This window comes from Callospermophilus lateralis, chromosome 1 (genome assembly GCF_048772815.1).
Source record: "Callospermophilus lateralis isolate mCalLat2 chromosome 1, mCalLat2.hap1, whole genome shotgun sequence".
NCBI lineage: Eukaryota > Metazoa > Chordata > Mammalia > Rodentia > Sciuridae > Callospermophilus > Callospermophilus lateralis.
Genome location: NC_135305.1, coordinates 87,213,513 through 87,233,499, shown reverse-complemented (window position 1 = coordinate 87,233,499; position 19,987 = coordinate 87,213,513). Strand labels below are relative to the sequence as shown.

The window sequence follows — 19,987 nt, the reverse complement described above, 5'->3', positions numbered from 1 at the left end:
TCTTTTCTTTCTTTTTTTTTTCTTTTTATAGCCTAATGTAGGCACAGAAAAGTATAAACCTTTTTGTTCCAGAACTGTTCCTTGAATATTGTTCTGATAGAAATCTCCGGAAGAGCATTCTCCAGATTGTCAGAATCCTGCAGTGACTGTGCCCACATCACCAGGCTGCTTTGCCCCAGCAGTTTCATAGAAGCCCGGAATTTTAGGGCAGAGGTTCCTGAATGAGCGTCTGCCCATATTAGACCATAGAACACCTGGGCATCCGGCTAGCAATGCGCATGCTCATCCTGAGGCCGAGGCCGAGGAAATCAGAAGACTCTGAGGGTGAAGCCCTGGAATCTGTGTTTTAATCAGCCCAGGAGAGGACTGTGATGTGCAAGTTTAAATTTGGTTTGAAAACCTCTAGCCTACCTATCAGAGTTCAAAACTATTAGTAACCATCTAAAACAGGGGTTCTTTGCTTAGAATCCACATAGGGGCTTCAAGAGATCTACGGCTCCTATGAAATTGTAGGAACCATGTTCTGCCTTTGCACCTAACTGCTGTTTACCATGGAGACAAGCTGTACCTGTATCTCGAAAGTTACCAACCAGTCTCAGATCTCAAAGCCACAGAGGGCAGAGCTCAGCCTGCAATGGGGCTCTCAAAGCTCCCATGTCAGCAGACGCCCTCCGGTCAGCCAGTCCATGGTGGGTCCCAGCCTGTCCCTTACCTGAGAGACCCAAGGAGTTACTGCCAGCAAAATCAAACTCTCCTGTAAAACACAGATGTGGGCATGTGTCAAAATGCCTGGTTTATCAACTTGACGCGTTACCACTGCTTACTTTCCCTGATGTGCCTGGGTCTGGAGGGCCTGGCGACAGGGTCACCAGACAGCCTCACACACAATGGCTGCACCCCCTTCTGACTCACAGCACCTTCTGACACCCATCTCCTTGGGTTTGCATTTCTTGGATGCTAAGGATGATGCATGACTCAACCACCCACCCCACCCCCCAGGAAACAGGAAATAGGCACTGTCAGGAGGGCTGGAGGGCCTTCTGCCAAGTAGAGAGGAAGGGGAAGGAATGGAAAAGAGCAAAGAACAGCAACAGGGGTCCAGGACTTGGGGTTCCTTTGGTGCTCATCTCGGTCTCCAGACCCACTCTTCATCAAAGGGAACCTAAAACTTCAAAGACTTCATCCCCAGAATTTGATCCTTCTCTCTTTACTCTTTATTCCCCTTCCCACGCTCTCCTATGCCCAAATCCCATGCTAGCCTAGCAATGGACCCACATTTCATCGCCATTTCTCAAAAATCCAGTTTCCAAGCTGACATGCCACCTCCTCCAGAAAGCCTCCCATGACCTCACTGCTCTGCTCATATGCTGCATCATCAGCTCTCTTCTATTCTCTGGCTTCCCGTACATTCCACCTTCTCAGCAACTGGGGATGTGAGCATCTGTATGGATTCACTCACAGGTCAGGCCTGCGTGTGCATGCGCACATGCCTATGCACACACATGGGCTTGCTTTCTGACTCCTACATTGGTGAGTCTTGTCTTTCCAAACAAGTTCATGATGGCCTGGAAGCCAAAGGCTGTGTACTCCATTGCACCCACCTTTCAGGGTGGCTGAACAGAGGTGTGGGGAGGGGAGAAGGAGAGAAGAACCTGGTCCCTGAAGAGCCTGCCATTCCACCCAACCAAATGCTGATCCCAGTAGTCAGAGCCTGGGATCTCCTGAGGCTAGGCTCCTGCTACATACAGAGATGGACAGATGGACAGCGGTCTGTCCTCACCAAGGTTCCTCTTACCGATGGTTTCCGTCTCCCAGACTGCAACAGAAAGAGAGAGAGAGAGAGAGAAAGAGAGAAAATGCAGAGGTAAGCAGGGTGTGCAGTGGGGGGTCTGCTCTCACTGACCTCTTCCTCCTCCTCCCCACCCCCAAACTTCAGAGAGAGTTCTGCAGGGGGCACAGAAAGCAGGACTACACGCTGGGCACCATCAGGCATGAGAGACTTCTACCTCCACCTCCAGAACAGGAATGTGCAGAGGCATCTGGGAGGAGGAGAGAGGGTGGAGCTCCCACACCTCCAATATCTCCAAGGTCCTGCAAGGCTGCACTACCCCTGGAGTCTCCTGAGAGCTGAGAACGCAAAGGAGACATCCAACCCACACGTCTAAGTGGAAAGGCAAGCCCACCAACCAAGCCTGTGAACAGAGGTGCGGAAGTCCCCGCCTTAATGAACCATTAGGAATGGGGTGTCACCTCACCGCCTGCTGCTGCTGAGGGAGAGAAGCTGGAGGAATGTGCATCTCCAGGAAATCTCACTCGACTGCAGATTCTTTTTGCCTTTTGTGGCAAGAAGCATTCTTGGCATGGAATCTGACCCAGAGAAGATGTTCAGTAAACTTTAAATAAATGACTGAATGAGAGCCATACATTCATGGGGGAAGTGACTAAGTTGGTTTCTAGAGGAATGAATGAGGAACGGGGCTGAATCACAGGCTGTCACTGTGCTCCTCGCTCCAGCACTTCCCTGCCAGTCTCCTCGGCCAGAATTCACTCTCTAGCCTCTTCTGGGTCACTCACTCAAAGTCCCCAAGCCCTTGGGGTGGGGAGTTCAGTTGCCACCCTCCTTCTGGGCTGGCAGAGGTCTGGAGGTGTGAGGGATGTGGACAAAGCAAGGTGGGGTGTGTGGGAGACAGGCCCCCACCTTCTTGGGATGGGAGCCAGAGATGGGACCTGGGACTCCAACATGTGTCACTACCTCTCTGGGCCACCTCCTGCAAATCCCTTGCTTTACGATATTGCTGGAATGTGAGGTTTGAAAGTGAATTTGCCTTTTACCTCTCATAATAGGAACCCCCCAGGGGAGATGCAGCCATTTAGAGTTTACTTTATATATATATATATATATATATATATATATATATATATATATATATATATTTTTTTTTTTTTTTTTTTTTTTTCCATACCAGGGATTGAACGCTCAACTACTGAGCTTCATCCCCATTTAAATTGCTTAGAGCCTTGCTAAGTTGCTGAGGCTGGCTTTGAACTAGCGATCCTCCTGCCTGAACCTCCGGAGCCATATGGACTTTGTCTTGCCCCTGCCCCATATCTTTGTGTCCTACGTCACAGAGCTCAGCCACCATGTCTATCCCACAGGCTCCTAAATCAATCTGGGGCCCTCAGAACTCTCCACAGAATTTCAATGGCCCCCAGAGATCTCAAACTCAGACATGCCCAAAACTGAGTTCTCGTGACCCCCACTCAGCCAACGCTCCCTGGCAGGAAGGGTGCCATCATACACTCACCCCAGAACCAGCGTCCATAAGTTACAGACTACACTGTTTCCATTGTGGATAGTGTCCTCTCCTAGGAGCCCAGGAGCTCCTGGAGGCCAGGACCCCCAGCTTCTCTTCTCCTGAGCCCTCATAGCTACCTAAGGGCAGTGAGGGCCAAGGAAACGCTTTGCTTAGCAGACATGCCTGCCTGCCTGCCTGCTGTGAGGCCTGGGCACCATGCCCACACCAAGTGGTCCACGAGTGTGGATGTGGGTGAGATTCATGAGCCCAACTGCACCCTTCACGCTCCCACTCTGCCTGAGGGTGTCTAACTGCTGGTCCCTGTCCACACATTCCTCTGGGCCTCTGAGAATCTCTGTGACTGTGTGAGTGACAGCGATGACAGCATCAGCGACCACTGACCACTGGACATTCAGGATGTGCCAAGTCCTGCACTACACGATGACCCACATGCATGACCTCACTTTATCCTCAGAGACACCCCATGAGGGAGCCACGATGCCACATTCTGACCTGGCAGCCAGGGCCTTAGCTGGGAGGAGTGAACTGCTTTGCTCAAGGTCCTTAGGAGGTGAGAGACAGAGCTAGTATCAACCCCACATCAGTGCACACCCAGGTGTGCACTGAGGACTGCATGCCGTGTTGAAGGAAGGCTTGCGCACCCCTACAAGTGCTCTGGAACAAAGACCATCTGTCCACAGGGAGCCAGTCCTTAGTGCTTGTCTTTGAGAGCCTGGACTGAGCCCAGGGAGCAGGTTAGATCACTGTGGCCTAAAGACTGGGCTCTACCCACCTTGGTCCGGGTTGAAGATCCGGAAGACATCGGGGCAGCTAACGAGGACCATCTCCCCTACATGGGCCGGCTTCCAGCAGGTTATATTGTCCCACATGCCAGGGCAGCCTGGGGGAAGAGAGCCATGGTGAGCATGGGTCCACACACACACACACACACACACACATGCACACACGCACATAATCTCACACAAATACCACGTTAGTGCACACACACCACACCCCACACAGAACCAGTCACAAACATGTGTATGCATACTTCCCACAATACACGCTACACTGTGGATGCCCACATGTACAGCATACGCACCACACTTGGATGCTCACACCTGTATTCTCCCACCACCCTCCACACAGAGGCAGGGTGGACCGCTCACAAGCCAGGCTCATGCCGAGCGGGTGGGAGCAGCTGAAGAGGAAAGTGGACATCCTGTCTGAGGGAAGGCCAGGCCTGTACCTGAAAAGCCTCTCAAAGAGGAGGTGAAGCATGAGCCTCTGCAGGTGGTCCTGAGGTAGAAAGGGGGCCTCACCTGATGTTACCTGGCCCACAGCCCCCGAGTCCTGTAGGGTTGTGGGGAGGAGAAAAGCACCAGGCCAGGGCAGGGCCCTTCAGAAAGGGGCTGCTGGGTCTCTCGAGCAGCCCCTCCCACACGACCTGCTCCAGACTTCCTGCCTCGGCTGCAGCCTCCCAGGGCCAACATGGTGTGGTCTGGCCTCTGCTCCACCTCCTCAAAGGTGGGTCAGTGGTTGCTCACCCTAGGGGTGGGGGCCAGAAGTGGCTGGTCTGAGGCTGCGGCCTGGCCCCCACCTGCCTCGCAGGACAGGCCCGGATGGAGCCCGCAGTGGGCCCCCAGCTGGCACTTGGAGGAGGAGCACATCATCATATGAGAAGGGAAGGCCATCCAGGCAGAAGGCTGCGTGTGCCACGGCTGGAACTGGGAAAGGACTTGGAGCCTTGGAGTGGGATGAGATGAAGGAGGCAGGGACCATGGGGGAGGCCAGCCTGGTGTCACAGGGTCAGGCAGACGGAGAGGATGGCAAGGATGCACTGAGAAGTGCCTAGGAATCCTGAGGATCTGGCGACTCCCTGGACGTGAGTTGTGAGGAAGAAGAACCAGATTTTTGGATTTAGGGAGCCAGAGGCCCCCTGCCCCCTCTGCTGTACTCTCTCCTTCCAGCCACAGCCAGTCTCCTGTTTATCACCTCTGTCCCTCCTCTATACTGAACTGATCTCACCAATGTCAACGCTGACCTCTTTCCTGCCGAATTCAAAGGACGATTTCAGCCCTTTGCCAGCTGCCCTGCCCTGGGCCACCTGCTAGCACCCGGAATGAGCTTCCCCGACTCGGGTACTTGATATGCCCAGCTCTCTGTTTCCAGCCACTCCCCTAGGGCTGAGTCTGTGGCCAGTCACCTTGCTGGACATTCCCACCTTGGGGGACTCAAGACCAATCAGAAGCAGACAAAGCAGTCTGTGCCTCTACTCAGCATCACCCACTAAACCCTCGTCTCTCCCAGCCCCAGAAGTGTCGGAAGCCACACCCAACCTTGTTCTCTCTCCTCCTTTCTGCTCCATTTGAATCCTGCTGGATTTCCCTCCAGATGATCGTGGGATCCTTTACCCTTCTCTGGGACCACTGTTACAGCCTCTTCTTGAATCTCCATCAACCCCACACAGCTATGACTGGTTTTCAAAATGAGTATCCGACTGGGTCACACCCACCCTATGAGCAGTTAAAAGCTTTCCGTGCTCTTAGCATCCCAATTCTTCAACAGAGTCCCACAGTCCCCCTGACATCCTTAACTCCAGCATAAAGGAAGTAATGAGAAAAGGATGTCAAGTGAGAAGATCATGGAGGAGCGAAGCCCGGGGACCCCCATTGGCATCTATGGGGTAAGCCAGCGAAGTACACACAAAGACGCAGTTAGACAGTGTGCAGAGGTGCAGTAGGGTGGCCGAAGCACAAGCACGTCAGACTGCAGAGTAGCTTTGGGAAAGGAACCTGGTTTGCAGAGAGACCATGGGCCACGGAGATGGCTCCCACATCACAGCAGGAAAGCAAGTGACGTCCACACTCCACCTCACAGGGCTGCTAGGAGCACTAATGAGTTCCTACATGGAAAGTTCTCCAAATAGCACCAGGCTCCCCCTAATGCAGACGCACTGTTGTCATTAGCATCAATTTCACTGTTTTAGTCAGGTGTCCCTGGACAGGTGCCAGGCAGGGGAGAGGGCTTGGAGCATGAGGCCATGGTCTCTGTCAGGGTCCACACTCTTGGGTGCTGTTAGGACCAGGAGATACCTATGGCTTCTGGATGTAGAAGACCTCCTCTCCCAAAATGTAGACCCTGCCATTTTAGAATCCACACCCTGACCTATAGCATTCTGCTCTTGGAATGTCAGAATTTGGGAGCTGGGAATAATGCAGTACTCTGCAATACTCTGAGTCAGCACACCAAGAGGTCAAGGACACTGAGGATCATAGGAGGGGCGCCAGCCCTGGGTCCCAGCAATAGGCCACTGTCAGGAATACCTATCTATCCACGACGGCAAGACATCTAGCCAGCATGTGGTTGGCTGTGACATTATGTCCTTGAAAGAGACCCAGCAGCACATCTCTGGCCGCCACAGTTTGTGTTGACCGTGAAGCAGCCATGGAGCGTGACCGTGTCTGGCCCACACTCCAGGGACCCCAGCCAACAGATGTTCCTGTTATGCGGAGCATTAGGCCCTGGCATAGCCAGCTGCTGCTGCCAGCAAGGAGTGGGGGCACAACTTCAAGACAGCAAGCAGAGATGTGAGGGCTGAGGGGTAGAGGGAATGCAGGAGCCAAGTAGGTGGCACGAGGGGTGACAGGGGCTCCCAGGATGGAGGGTAAAGGGGTGGTGGCAGGGCAAGGGGTGCATTCTCCTCAGGACCACTTAGAGTGCCTGCCACGTGCCAGGGACCCTCTGGGCACCAGGATACGGGACTGGAGGAAACACACAAAGCTACAAAGCTCACAGTGGAGGGCAGAGGCAGGGAGGGTGGGGTCTTTCCTCGGCATCTGCACTGGAAGCCCCAGACTTGTGTTCTGGCCTCCTCGGCCATGGCTCATTCCTGAGGTGTCCATCAGGGCCTTGTGTCTCTTGGGACGTCCAACTCTGAGTGACCAGAGCTCAAATCTGGAACAGAGATTCCCCAGGGACTTGCTGGTGCCTCGGAGATGGCCGAGCCAAGCAGGAGCTGCCCTCCAAGGAGCACTAGACAAGGCACTCAACCCAACCCCACTCCATGACCTGGAAAGGCTAAAGACCCTCTAGCACAACTCTCAAAGTCCTCTTGGTGTCTTCTTCAGTCCCCATCCTGGGTCCCCTCCAGAGTCCTAAGGGCAACTCCTGTGGCATCGGAGTAGACAGGAAACCTAAAACGAGACCTGGTCACCCCATGTCCTAATCCCAGTGTCTGGTTTAGTGGACATCCTTGAGCATGGGGAGCTCATAGCCTTGGAGCCGAGGAGAGAAGGAGGGGGCTTTTGAGAGGGCCTTAGGTTTCTCAGCTAAGGACAGCAAGATATTTTCCTGCCACTCAGGTAAAATGCGACCAGTTTCCACATTCCCATTTCACACTCCAGTCTCAACACACCTTAGTTTTGGTGAGATTGGAAGCTCAAGGATGCCTTTTCTCTTTCCTCCTCTCCCTCCTCCTTTTATTCTTTCTTTTTCTCTCTTTTTCTTATCTTCTTCCCCTCCCCCTTATGATCCATACTCAAGAAATACGAATCAGACCCTGCAGAATGGTACAGGAGTGAAGAGAAAGGACCCTGTCTCTGCTTCACAGAACTTACAGTCTGCCAGATCCTGCTAATGATTTTGGATGTTATGCTAAATGCTCAGATCCCACCAGATGGTGGTGTCTTAGTTTCCTGTTACTGCTAAAAGTTTGTAAGCTACTTACTGTCTTCAAATGGCACATATTATTAGTTCTGGGGGTAAGAAGTCTGAAATGGGTCTCGCTGTGCTAAAGTCAAGGTGTTAGCAGGGCTGCGCTTTTAGAGGTCCTAAAAGAGTCCTGTCTCCTTTCTTTTCCAGATTCTAGAGGCCACCTGCCCTTCTTGGCCTATGGTCCCCTTCCCCTATCTTCAAAGTCAGAAGCTGAGCCTTCTCAACTCTCCCTTTCTGACTCTCCCCTCTTCTTTCACTTATAAGGTCTTTCATGCTTACACTGTGTCTGCTCAAGTAACCTGGGAGAATCTCCCCATCTCGAGGCCCTCAACATAACTGCCTACGCAAATCCAGATCCCTCTGACATGTAAGGTCACATTCACACCGTTCTGCCGAATAGGAGGTGTCTTCTATCTCTGGACAGTGGCCAGGGTCCTTATTCTGCTTACCAAAGGGGTTTTAAAACAAGCAGTCACTCGATCTCATTCAGTGGTATGTGAAGACAATATATTTCAAGAGCTGAAAGCAGACATGAAAGACTTGTCAGGGCACCGCTGACACCCTGGGGAGGGATGAAGGAGTCTGACAGGGAGCAATGGCCGCAGAGAAGAGTCCTGTATAGGACAATGTGGAGACAGGGATGACAGGGCTTGGAGACAGACCAGCTGGACATGGCTGGCCAGAGTGCCAGAGGCGGTTAGTGCTCACCCATCTCACGTGACTTATCATCACATCCCGAGTTCTTAGCCATAGTAAGTGGGTAGAAATGATGGACTAGTCTCTAAAACGCCCCTCACAGGATTCCAGAGCCTTTACCTCTCTTCCCTCTCTGTAGGACCCTTGCATGTCACATGCAGAGTTCACATGGGGGTGTCAGTGTTCCCGTTTGGGAGGTGCCTGAATAAACTGTGTGAAGTGGGACTCTGTCTCCACCTCTGCTGACCACACTGGCCTGTAACGTAGGCAAGCAAGAAATGCCACTGCGCTACATCTCTGAGAGTATACGGTTGATTTGTCACTTCTGCGTGGTCTAGACTATCTTGAGTCACACAAGGAAGGGCAGAGAGGTACCATGATGTCACCCAGATTTCTGGCCTGGGCGTCTGGATGGATGGATGAATGAATGAATGGATGGACTGACAGATAGATGAACAGATGAATGAACTATGCTATTTACTATAGTGGAAAGGGCTGGGTGAGTTTTAGCAGATAGAGGGGATTTTTTTCTTTTTTAAATTTTGAGACAGGGTCTTCCTGAATTGCTTAGGCTGCTCAAACTTGCAGTCCTCCTGCTTCAGCCTTCCAAGTAGCTGCAATTACAGGCCTACACCACCATGCCTGGCTGGAGAAGGAATTCGGCAAGTTGGAAATCAAGACTTTGGTCTGGTACACGTTTAGTTTGAGAGGCGCTAAGAGCAGAGTGGAGACAGGTATCAAACAGGCGGTTAAAAAGTCTGGGGTGTGGTGTGGTTGTGGTGTCTCATGCCTGGAATCTCAGTAGCTCAGGAGGCTGAGGCAGGAGGATCCCAAGTTCAAAGCCAGCCTCAGCAACTTAGCAAAGCCCTAAGCAACTTAGCAAGACCCTATCTCTAAATAAAATATTTTAAAAGGCCGGGGATGTGGCTCAGTGCTTAAGGGCCCCTAGGTTCAAACCCTGGTACAAAGAAAAAAATAAATGTCTGGGGTCCACAGAAATCGGAACTGGAGATGAAGAGTGGGTGGGGTCAGCAGGGATGCTATTTGGGCCATGGATTGGATGGTCCAGCAAAAGAGCGGAGCTCAGAGAAGAATGAAGAATAGCCTGGTGCTGACAGAAGAGAGGGTGCCAACGTTTAGAAGAGGAGCTGGCAGGGAAGACGGAGGAGGGACACCAGGACAGGAAAGCCAGCCAGGAAAGCATGTCTCAGGGAGGAGACAGACAGCCAAGCGCAGCCAGCATCAAGCACCCCACCGTTTCCCCCTCCAGAGAGGCCAGACATCAGAGCAGGTCTCCATCCCTCAAGAGAACGCTCAGCTCTCGGCAGCCCCACTGCCCCAGACTCCCTTTCCACCTCCTATCATCCCCCAACTCTGTGCCACCCCTGCCCCATGCCTCCTGGGCTGGTCGGCACAGACCCCGCTGTGGAACTTGGTCAGAGGAATCTGGGCCGTGGGCGGCTGGGGACACTGCACACTCTCTGGACTATTCCCACCTAGTAGCCAAGGGACGGTAGCGAGCTGTGACAACAGGAAGGACAGAGACCACTTAGGCAGGTCAGACTGAGGGAGAGTACAAGAGCTATTAGCCTTCGGCTGGAACAAAAATACGGAGCTGATCTCAGGTTGTCATGGTGATGATCTTGCCCAGTTCCACACAGTGTTCAGAACCCCTAGACCAGGGACACCAGAGCGACAGACAAAGCGGTGGTCGTTCCCTCCAAAAGCCACCCCAGAGTCTCAAGTATTGTGAGAACAAGGCCCCCATCTGAGCATATAATTCAAATATTAAAAAATGATTCAATTTATGAAATTCACTGTACAGCCAAGGCTTCTGTTCAAACAGTGAGGACCCCTCCTCCACCCGAGGGGAGTGCTGGAGAGGAGAGGAAGGACCAAAGACACAGCCCTCCTCCTTCGAAGCCAGGGGTCCCCAAAGTGTGGGCCCCAGGCCAGCAACACCACTCGAGAACCAGATCTGGGAATCGGAAACCCTGGGGATGGGTGTCAGTGACCTGCATTTGACAAGCCTCCAGGAGAGTCTGTTATAGGCTTGAGTTCCAGAATGACCCAGGCAGGAAGCCACAGAAATGGAGCCCTTTGTCAGATTTGGCATCCAGGCCTACAGGGAATACTTCCCTCTGAGCAGAGCAAGAGGCCCTGCAGACACCTGTTTCCCCACCCTCGGGCCTGCTCACCCTTGAGCAGCTAAGGGGACCAGACAACAAGCTCATCCTGCTTCAAGGGCGGGGAAGCCCCAGCCTGGCCCCAAAGTGGTTCCTTCCTGGGGGCCTCTCCCCTTCGGAGGAGGGTGGAGGGGCTGAGGCACCTGGCATTCTGGATAGGATTCAGAAGACCTCCCTCTTCCATGTCCCCCAGCACGTGGGACCCCATGGAGAACCACACCTGAACAACCCTGCCAGGATGCAGGCATGGCTTCCAGGCTGAGGGGCGTCAGCAGCCCTGGGAAGAGGAGATGCTGGCTGGCCCTGGGCTGGCAAGCTGCCCCAGGACAGCAGAGGGAACAAAGTGTCTCCCAGCAGGTGCTCCCTAAGGGCTGCAGGGGCACCGGGCACTGTGTGGTGGAGCAGCAGTTCCCACGCAGAGCCGTCCTTTCTCCACCTCTTCTGGCCACAAAAGTCCTGCAGCAGAATGGCAGCCCCTGGCTGGGATGGCAGACCTGGGCACTGGCCCGGAGCTGGCTCTCACCCTGGGTGAGACTCGCCAGTGACCACCACCTCTGACCCCAGCGGCTCTGTGTCACGTGAGAGCTGCACTGGGGTTGGTTCCAGACTCATTCAGCATTTAGGGGTTTGGAGTGAGATGAAAACTGCTAAACGCATCTCCAGACCTCCTCCTCTTCTTCTCCAGAAACTCCTTCAAGACACACAGAGGGTATTCAAAAACCCAGCCAGAAAGCAAGTTGCTGCTACTGTCCGTGGCCACCTCCCCGCCGGTATCTTCAGCCTCTCCCAGCTGCCTCCACTCCGAAGACCACCATCGGCATGACCACCCCATGTTCTCTCTGGGACAGCGGTTCCAGAACGAGTGAAGAGCCAGAGCTTGAGGGAATGCAGGTGGCTTCCCGGGAGCCCCTCAGCCCCCACCACACACACACACACACACACACACAGTGCCATGTGCCCGCCCCTCACCTCTACCACACCAGGACCAACTGACCCACTTTACTAGATCTAAAGGATTATAGGGAGAAACTCAATGTACATAAGCATATAAAGGTCATGTGCAGTCACATGCCATAACGACGTTAAGTCAGTGATGGGCTACACACACACCACGGTGGTTCCAAAAGATTACAACAGAGCTGAAAACTCCCAGAGCTCAGTAATATCGCAGTCACTGTACTGCTGTACTGTAACACAGTGCACGACTCCTGCATTTGTGGTGGGAACAAACCTGCACTGCCATTTAAAGACATAGCACAGGCAATGATATACAGTACACAGTACCTGATGATAGACAGCTGTGCTACTCCTTTTCGTATTTGCTATACTATAATCGGTGTCACCATTATAGACTATTCTACTTATCAAAGTTTACTGCAAAACTGTATGCCCTGCTCTGCAGCCTCATACGTCCTGTAGTCACCGCATCTCCTGGTGGAGCCAAGGGGCCACGTGGAGTGGAGTCACACCACCACCAAATCACAGACAAGGCATTCCTCAGAGGGTCTCACTACCACCAAGCGAGCAATGCCGGTAGATGTGTGTGTGCTCACGTGTGTAAAACCACTGCCCTGAATTCACACCAGAACAAGCCATCAGGCTTTGTTTTTCCATGTTCAGTTGTGTTTCAAGGGCATCGGATGCCCTTGGGCCAGCCTCTCTGCAGGTGTGCTTGCTCAGGGACAGTGCAGCAGCGGGAGGGCTGGCCTCTCTCAATTCATCCCCAGCCCAGGTTAATAGCCTAGTGCACAGCTGTCAATCATGGTCTCTGCGGGGAATGGGCTCCCTGCCTGGTCTGTGCCATGGGAGCGGCTCTCCAGCTTCACATCATAGCACACCCTGGAGGGTGCTGTTCTCAAGTCAAACCAGTGGTTCTCAACCTGGGTACTCTTCAGAATTAACTTAGAGGATCTTAACACATACCAACGTGGAGTAGCCCGTACAAATGCTGATGAGGCTGGGCCTGGGAAGTTCTGGACATCCGCATCTTGCAATCTCCCAGGGAGCTTTAATGGGCTGAACCACGAACAGGGGTTGCAGTTCATATTCCACAAGTGTGTTTAATTTGGAGCCACGAAGAAGTCCAGCTCCAGCCAAAGGCACTCCTAGGAGCAGACCTGAGGCTCCCGTGGGGACCCGGGGGGAAATTAAGGCCCTTGTTTGGCAGCTGACAGTGGGATAACGCTGTCCTTGAACTTAAGCCCTGGAAAGGAACCCAGAGGCTGCCTGTTCTAAAGCCCCTTGAGGAGGGTCCTCCAACCTCAGTCTGCGGAAACAAGCTTTTCAGACCACAGTCCGGTGCAAGCTCCTTGGAGGTCAGCCTTCCGCAGTGGGCCTCCCCTCGTCCTGCCCGCTGCCCCTCTCCTTCCCAAGAAGGTCACTGGAGGCCGAGAACCTGGCTCTTACAAAAACAAACGCCCTCCAGCCTTCACTAGCTAAGAAAAGGGCAGGCCTGGGGCACACACACAGGGCCCTCCTCTCCCAGCTCCACTCTCCAGCTCCAACTTCCTCCGCAGCTGTCTGACCTTTCCCTCCAACAAGGAGAGAAGGGCGGGAGCCTCCTCAATCCTGAGCTGCAGTGCAGCGCAGTGGCGGAAAAGGTGGCTCTGGAACCATCTGAATGCACACCGCAGCTCCACCCTCTCTGTGTGGGCTTAGATGTGAGCAGGCAAAGAAATTAAGGCTCTTGGGAACAGCCTCATCTGTAAGCAGGGGGTAGAAACTGCCCAGATGTGGTGCGGTGTACATGGAGAACCCAAGGACTGGCTTCTAAGTGCAGGCTGTGACGCTCCCTGCCACCTGCCACCCACCTCTTTCCCTTCCCACCTTCACCCAGGCCATCCCCACCTGGCTCACATTCCTACCTTCTTCCCTCCTTCCCTCCAAGGCCCAAGCTGGCCCCCAGCCCCTCCCTGCTCTTCCAGAAAGCCTTTATGGATTATTCCAAATGGCATGCCTAGAGAAGTCTCCACACACCCCAGAACTCAGACCCAGAGGAAGATGGGTCACCCTCGAGGCCCCCATGTTGTGACATGACTACTCGTAATAACCGCTGTCTCTGCTGAGAGCTTAGTAAAGGCCATCACCATCCCTTGCCCTTCCCACCGATTTTGTCATTTAACACAATATTCCTATGTGGTAGGTATTATTTTTTCCTCCATTTTGCAGACAAGAAAATTAAGGTGTTATGTACTTTCCTAAGGTCCCACAGTTGGTGATCTGGGAACCGGTGCTAGGTTCCAAGCATGTGGTTCTGAAGCTATGTGTCCCAGTGGCTGTCTGGGTTCAAGGTCCACCTCTGCCTCCTAATGGACTGCAACCTTAAGCAAGTTGCATAACCTCCTTATGCTTCAGCTTTCTTATGTATAAAACAGGAGCGGTAAGAGTCCAGCCTGCTAGGTTGCTTTGGTGATTGAATAAAACACACACACCCAGTGACTGGAATAAAGGAAGTCTATATAAAGTATGTGGCCATTAGCATGGCCCATTCCACCATCTTCCTTTTATGAAAGGAGATCTTAGGCCCACAGCCACAGAGTCAGTGGTCTAGCTGGACTCTCAGTGTCCTCCTCTTTCCTGATAGCTCTTCTTTCCTTCTGCTTAATTCAATGTCAGCCCTATCCGGTAAAGCTCTACCCCTTGACTCAGGGAGGGCAAAGATAGAGAGGTGAGATCCTCTTCTCTCCTCTAACAGGCCATGGGAGGGCAAAGCCTTCTTTCTCTATGTCTCTCTGTCTCTCTCCCTTTCTCCATCCCTCCTTCCCTCCCTCAGAAGAGACCTGTGCCCTCACTCTTGAAGAACCCTTCACACCCTGCCCCCTCCAGGCCTAGCCTGCCCAGCGAGAGGCGCCTTCTCCTCCCCTGAGTCCCCCGTACACGGGCTCCAGCTCTCCCCACTGACTCTGACCTCTCTGAACCAGACTTCAGGGCTCTCATGTCTGCCTGCATTCCCTGACCCTGGCCTTGCCCTCACTCCACCCAGGCCAGACACCTAAGATTTCAGCCTCTCCTGGGAGTCCAAGAGTGCAGGAAAGGTGAGAGAGCCGAGCGGAGCCAGGGAGTGGATGAACGAGTGAGCTGGGGGGGGTGAGTGAGTGTCCTCCACGGGCTTCAGGTCCCCCACCCCAGTTCAGGTCTGCGAGTGACCTGTGTCATTGCTGCTCCACAGGGTCCCTGAGGAGGGCCCGATGGGGTCCTGGGGAAGTTGCAAGGTTTCTCGCCCAGTGGGGACTGGCCACAGCTGTTCCCCTACCTCCACCTCCTGTGGAAATGGACTTAAAATGTGCAGACACTCAGTCCCTGGGACAGCCAGCCCCCAGGATGGCTCATTCCCACACCCCAGATGGGGCTACAAACAGGGACACTCAGTCCCCCCAGAGGTCAGGCACCTGCCCCCTGGCCTCTTGTTCCTTTGACTCCCTTAGTCTGATTCACCCACTCTCGGTTCTCAGCTGCGGTACAATGCCCACCCATCCTGGGGGCCCAGCTCGGGGGTTCTCAGCTTTAGCTTCTCACTTGAACTTGCTAAAGCCTGACAGAAACTGCGTGAGGTTCTGACTGAAGCTGCAGGATCGTGGTTTGAGCACCTTCTTCTAAAAGCTCTCCTGGCAATCCTGACGTGCAGCCAGGTTTAGAAGCCAAGGATCTCGGTTCAATGCCACCTTCCCCAGCAGCCCCTCCCCATCTCATCACAGAGCACTCACCTCTTCCCCATCCTGAGCACACTCCCCAGCACTAATCAGCCCGTCCCAGAATGGTGACTGTCCCCACATCTCTCTCTGTCTTGCTTCAGCCCGGTCACCGCTATGGGCAAGCCTGTCTTGTCCTCTCTCAGCCCTGGGCTCAAAAGATGGGTGCAATCTCCCTGCAGTCCCTGCCCCGGCCCCACCCTCCACCTCTACCCTTGCCTCCTGGACCCCTGTGCTGCTCCACCCTGAGACATGGATGCAGGAACAATGGCTCTGGGCTGGGAGGCAGGACACCTGCAATCCGGACCCCCACATGTGCTCTGAACATGGCCTGCCCTCAGCAGCCCACTTCCCCATGAAAGACTGGGACGGACAAGTCTCATTTCTTTGAGTTTCCTCCAACTACACCCATCTGGAAGAGGGTCCCATCTGGGCTCCCTTCTTGAGTGTCCCTAGTTGGTGGGGCCCAGCATCCACCTTTGCCGTCAGTCAGGGCTAAGCAGTGTCCGCTGGCCGGTGGGGCAGGCAGGCCCAGCCCGGAGCAGTGCCTTCCCAGCCAGTCTGCGTGGAGAAGCAGCTGGCTGTGGAGTTGGGCCCAGTGGGACCGCTACATTTAACTGGGCTAGAGATTAATAAAGTCTTCAAACAGATGGTGCTCAGACGAGCTGGGCGGATCTGGAGGGAAAAGCGCATCCTCCTGGTCTGAGCAGAGAGCCTCCCCCTTGGGTAGACCCGCAGCCAGCCCTCCAGCAACCGAGGCAGGAGCGAGGCTGGAAGGGCCTCTGGGATGCCCCAGCCAGCCCCTGAAAGGCCCTCAGACAGAAGGCAGAGGGAGTCTTCACCTCTTTGGGCCTGGGATCCCATCTGCAAAGCAGAGGAGTTGGGAGGGGAGGGTGACATGGGACCACTGGGGCTCATCAGGGCTGCATCAGTCCCTGGGGACATGTGAAATGTTGGGAGGCACTTTTGGTTTATCCTTGGGATCAGGGGTGTTATGGACATTTAAGAGGACAAGCTAAGGATGCTAAATGTCCTGCAGTATGTAGCTCCATCCAGCTCAGGGCATGGTACCCCCCCACACACACACAGATGTGGCCAGCCCTGCACCAGACAGTCTCTGAGACTGGGGAGCTTGCTGCCTTTCCCCCTGGCTTCTGATGGAATGAGCAGAGAAGGCAGGAAATGACCCTATGCTCTGCCCTAAGCTGACCAGGTGTTCTACAGCCCAGCTGCCAGCAACAGCTGCGTCCCTGCTGCCACCAGGCCCCTGTGGCCTGCTAATAAGCTTTCTGACAGCCACTGCCCAGCCCAGCATCAGCTCTATCATAGCCTCTAGGTGAGAGAAGATGGTCACATCCAGCCACCCAGGACAGCGCTGAGCCACCCAGGACAGACTAGCTCCAAGCAGGGCAACCCCTGCCGCACTGCTCAGAGCAGAAGAAGGACACCATCTCCCAGAGACCTGCACCCTCTGCCACCCTGTCCAAGGTGGACCTGGGGTCAGGAAGCTGGTGCTAAAGGCCAGCCTGCATGTTCTGGGGACACTGTGCCCTTCCAGCCACCCGGCTCACCTGGGGAGGAATCGTTGAAGCCCAGCAGGTCATTGGCCCTCTGGATCTTCTCCAGGCACAGGGCCTGCTCCTTCTTGAAGATGCAGTCGGAGTGCATGGTGGTGGCCTGCGGGGAACACACGGTATGGGTGGTGGGAGGCCCACCCATGAGACTTCCTACCTAATCCCAGGGGCGTGTCCTAGAGAACATGGTGTGTGTGTGGCGGGGCAGAACCAGGAAGAGGAGAGTGGCGGAAAGACCTCAGGGCCAGCAGGGGGACATCCTCTCAGTCATGAGGGCCATGAGGGCTCTTCTCAGTCACCAACTCAATGCCTGGCCTTGGACAGATCCCACTCCCCTCCTGGGTCTCAGTTTCCACATCTTATAATAATTTTAGCAATCCCATATGTAGCACTTTACTAAGTACATGCTTTATTCTGAGCATTGTGTGTGTGCACACGCACGCGCGCACACAGACACACATATATGTATGCATATATCTTAGAAGTATTAGGAAGTAGGTATTATTTTGTATCATTTTCCATATGTGAAAACAAGTAAAGAGATATGAAGTTACTTGCTCAGTGTCACATGGCTTAGTAGACGGTAGAGTCGGGATCTGAACCCAGATGTTCTGGCTCCAGAGACCACAAGGATCTAACTACTTCAGGGGCAAGCAAGGGGTGGGGGCGGGCTCAGGGTCTCTTTCCTCCGGGCGCATGAGGAAGTGGCGCCCTCTAGCTGCTACAGGTGGAGGAGCAGCGGCTGCAGGCCAAGAGGCCCGCTCACCACTCTTCCTTGACTGAGAGGGAAAAGCGAGGCTCAGAGGAGTTAAGGAGGCGCAGCCCCAGGTCAGGCAGTGGTTGCTGGCAGATTTGGATTCTAGCTCAGGATCAAGTAACTTCACAGCCATGCATGCTATCATGACAGCTGCCTCTGCACGCTGTCACTTTAACTCAACCCCCAGGCAGGATGGTTTCCCAGGGGACCGTCAATGCGGGGAGAAGCAGTCAGCAGACATTGGAGCTGCCAAGGGCCATGTTCAGGGACACTTCCAATCCCACAGATATGCAGGCAGCTCCCCCAGAGAGGGACGCACTTGTCTGTAGTCACACAGGGAAGCAGAACAAAGACCTGGACCTCTGCCGGTCTAGGTCAAGTGGTGGGGCCAGTACTTGGGAAGCCTCCTCTTCCCACTCTCTGTCCTCATCCTTGCTCAGAAAAGACATGAGCAGAGAGCAGCCTCCTGGATTCAAATCTGGCCAGGCCTCCTAAGCTGGAGATGAGAAGATCAAAAGACCCTTCTGCAGCCCTAACCAGGATGCCTGCATACGGCTGAGCAGGCTGTGTACTGCACAACTCCAAAGGTGGCCACGCATGCCACTATCGTAATAAATTTGAAATTTCAAATTTATTTGGCCTAATCAGTCCAGCATCCTAAGGAAGGGCATTCTTCTAAATCACACAAAGGTGCTAGATGGTCCAGTGGGGTGTTGGCAGAGATACCCGTTAAGTATCTCAGCTTGGATGAGGACACAGGAAAGTCATAGGTTCTCTGGGGAAAGCCTCAGGTGAGCCTGAGCTGCAGATTCATGGAGGGGAGGGTCCCGGGCCTTACCACAGGCAGCAGGAGGAGTGCAGCCAGGGGGACCTGCAGGATACTGGCCATGGTGCTCCTCAGCCGGCACTGCTGGCCTCCCACGCCAGCAGCCGCTGCTCAGCCCCCAGAGGTCCACAGGCTAGGGAGGAAGGAAAGGCGTGAGTCCTGGGTTGTTCCCCCACCCACCTGCAGCATGGTCCCCAGCCTCCAATGCAAACTCCCTCAGGGCTGCAGCCGTCCATCCTATTCTTTCCTGTTCTACAAACAGGAGAGGCCCAGGGTCTACATCCTCTAGATATTGAGGATAGAGTGGGGTGCAGGCTGGCTCAGCCCCGACAGTCTACTGGAACGGTCGGTCTGGAATGGCTTTCTCATCTGCCGTAGACCAGTTGTCTCCCCGACCTCGGCTTGCTCCCCTTCCTCCAAAACAAATGGACAGCTTTGCCTAGCACCGGCTTGCCCACCCAAAGGTGACACTTCCCTGTCTCTCCAGCTCCTGAGCATGTGATCAAGCTGGCATCTAAGGAATGCGACTGGCAGCAGGAGAGCCTCATGGGCAGCATCCCATACACAAGGGCTTGGCATGCTCTCCTCTCCTATTTTCTTGCCCTTCCCGAGTGTAGACAGGGATGCCAGCTGTGGGCGGGGAGAGCAATGCTCTGAGAGGATCCAGGACCACTGAGTGCAGCTAAGCAGCCTGGATGGCCTACCTCACCCCAGACTGCGCTGCAAGGGAAATAAACTTCTACCTAATTTACTCTCTCTTAAGGACCCATTTGTTCCAGCCACTTAGGCTGGCACCTTATAGAATATACCTGCCTTTTGCCCTGCCTCACCCCACTTTGTCCTCAAGAAACGGTGACACAGAAAGCACAGTGACTACTAAAGGGTGTGCTCAAGCCTCAGAGCTACAGGACCCCCCAAGAAGACAAACATGCAAAGACTGGAAGCCCGGCAGGGACCAGAGACATTACAGGGAGTCAAGTAAGGAGCTGCAGGGACCCAGCTTACTCCCAGCAGAGGATATTCTGCTTCTGAAACTGATGACGAATACATATACCCTGCAACCCAGCAACTCCACATCTGGGAAATTTTCGCAGTTGAACCAAAAGAAAGATAAGCAAGGCTATTTACTACGGCATCATTTAAAATAGCATCTGCGACAAAAAAAAAGGGGGGGGACAGAGCAGCAGCCACCCAGCACGCACTGCTAAACAGGCTCTGCAGGGCCACACAATGGAATACCACACACTC

The 19,987-nt window shown here is 54.0% G+C and overlaps 1 protein-coding gene across 6 annotated transcripts in view; it reads right to left on the bottom strand.

Moving 5' to 3' along the window:
* Adcyap1r1 (ADCYAP receptor type I) overlaps nt 1–19,987 on the bottom strand; it is a 55,890-nt gene that overhangs the window by 26,696 nt on the left and 9,207 nt on the right. For 3 of the 6 annotated variants that reach the window (XM_076836077.2, XM_076836104.2, XM_076836061.2), the window contains exons 2-6: nt 18,752–18,872; nt 17,154–17,259; nt 4,090–4,197; nt 1,796–1,816; nt 713–754 (exon numbers count right to left, since the gene is read on the bottom strand). In XM_076836077.2, the coding sequence (XP_076692192.1) occupies nt 713–754; nt 1,796–1,816; nt 4,090–4,197; nt 17,154–17,259; nt 18,752–18,802 (328 nt within the window). In that variant the 5' untranslated portion in view covers nt 18,803–18,872. The remainder of the gene's footprint in view (nt 1–712; nt 755–1,795; nt 1,817–4,089; nt 4,198–17,153; nt 17,260–18,751; nt 18,873–19,987) is intronic. The other 3 variants (XM_076836086.2, XM_076836071.2, XM_076836093.2) reach the window with 3 other exon arrangements.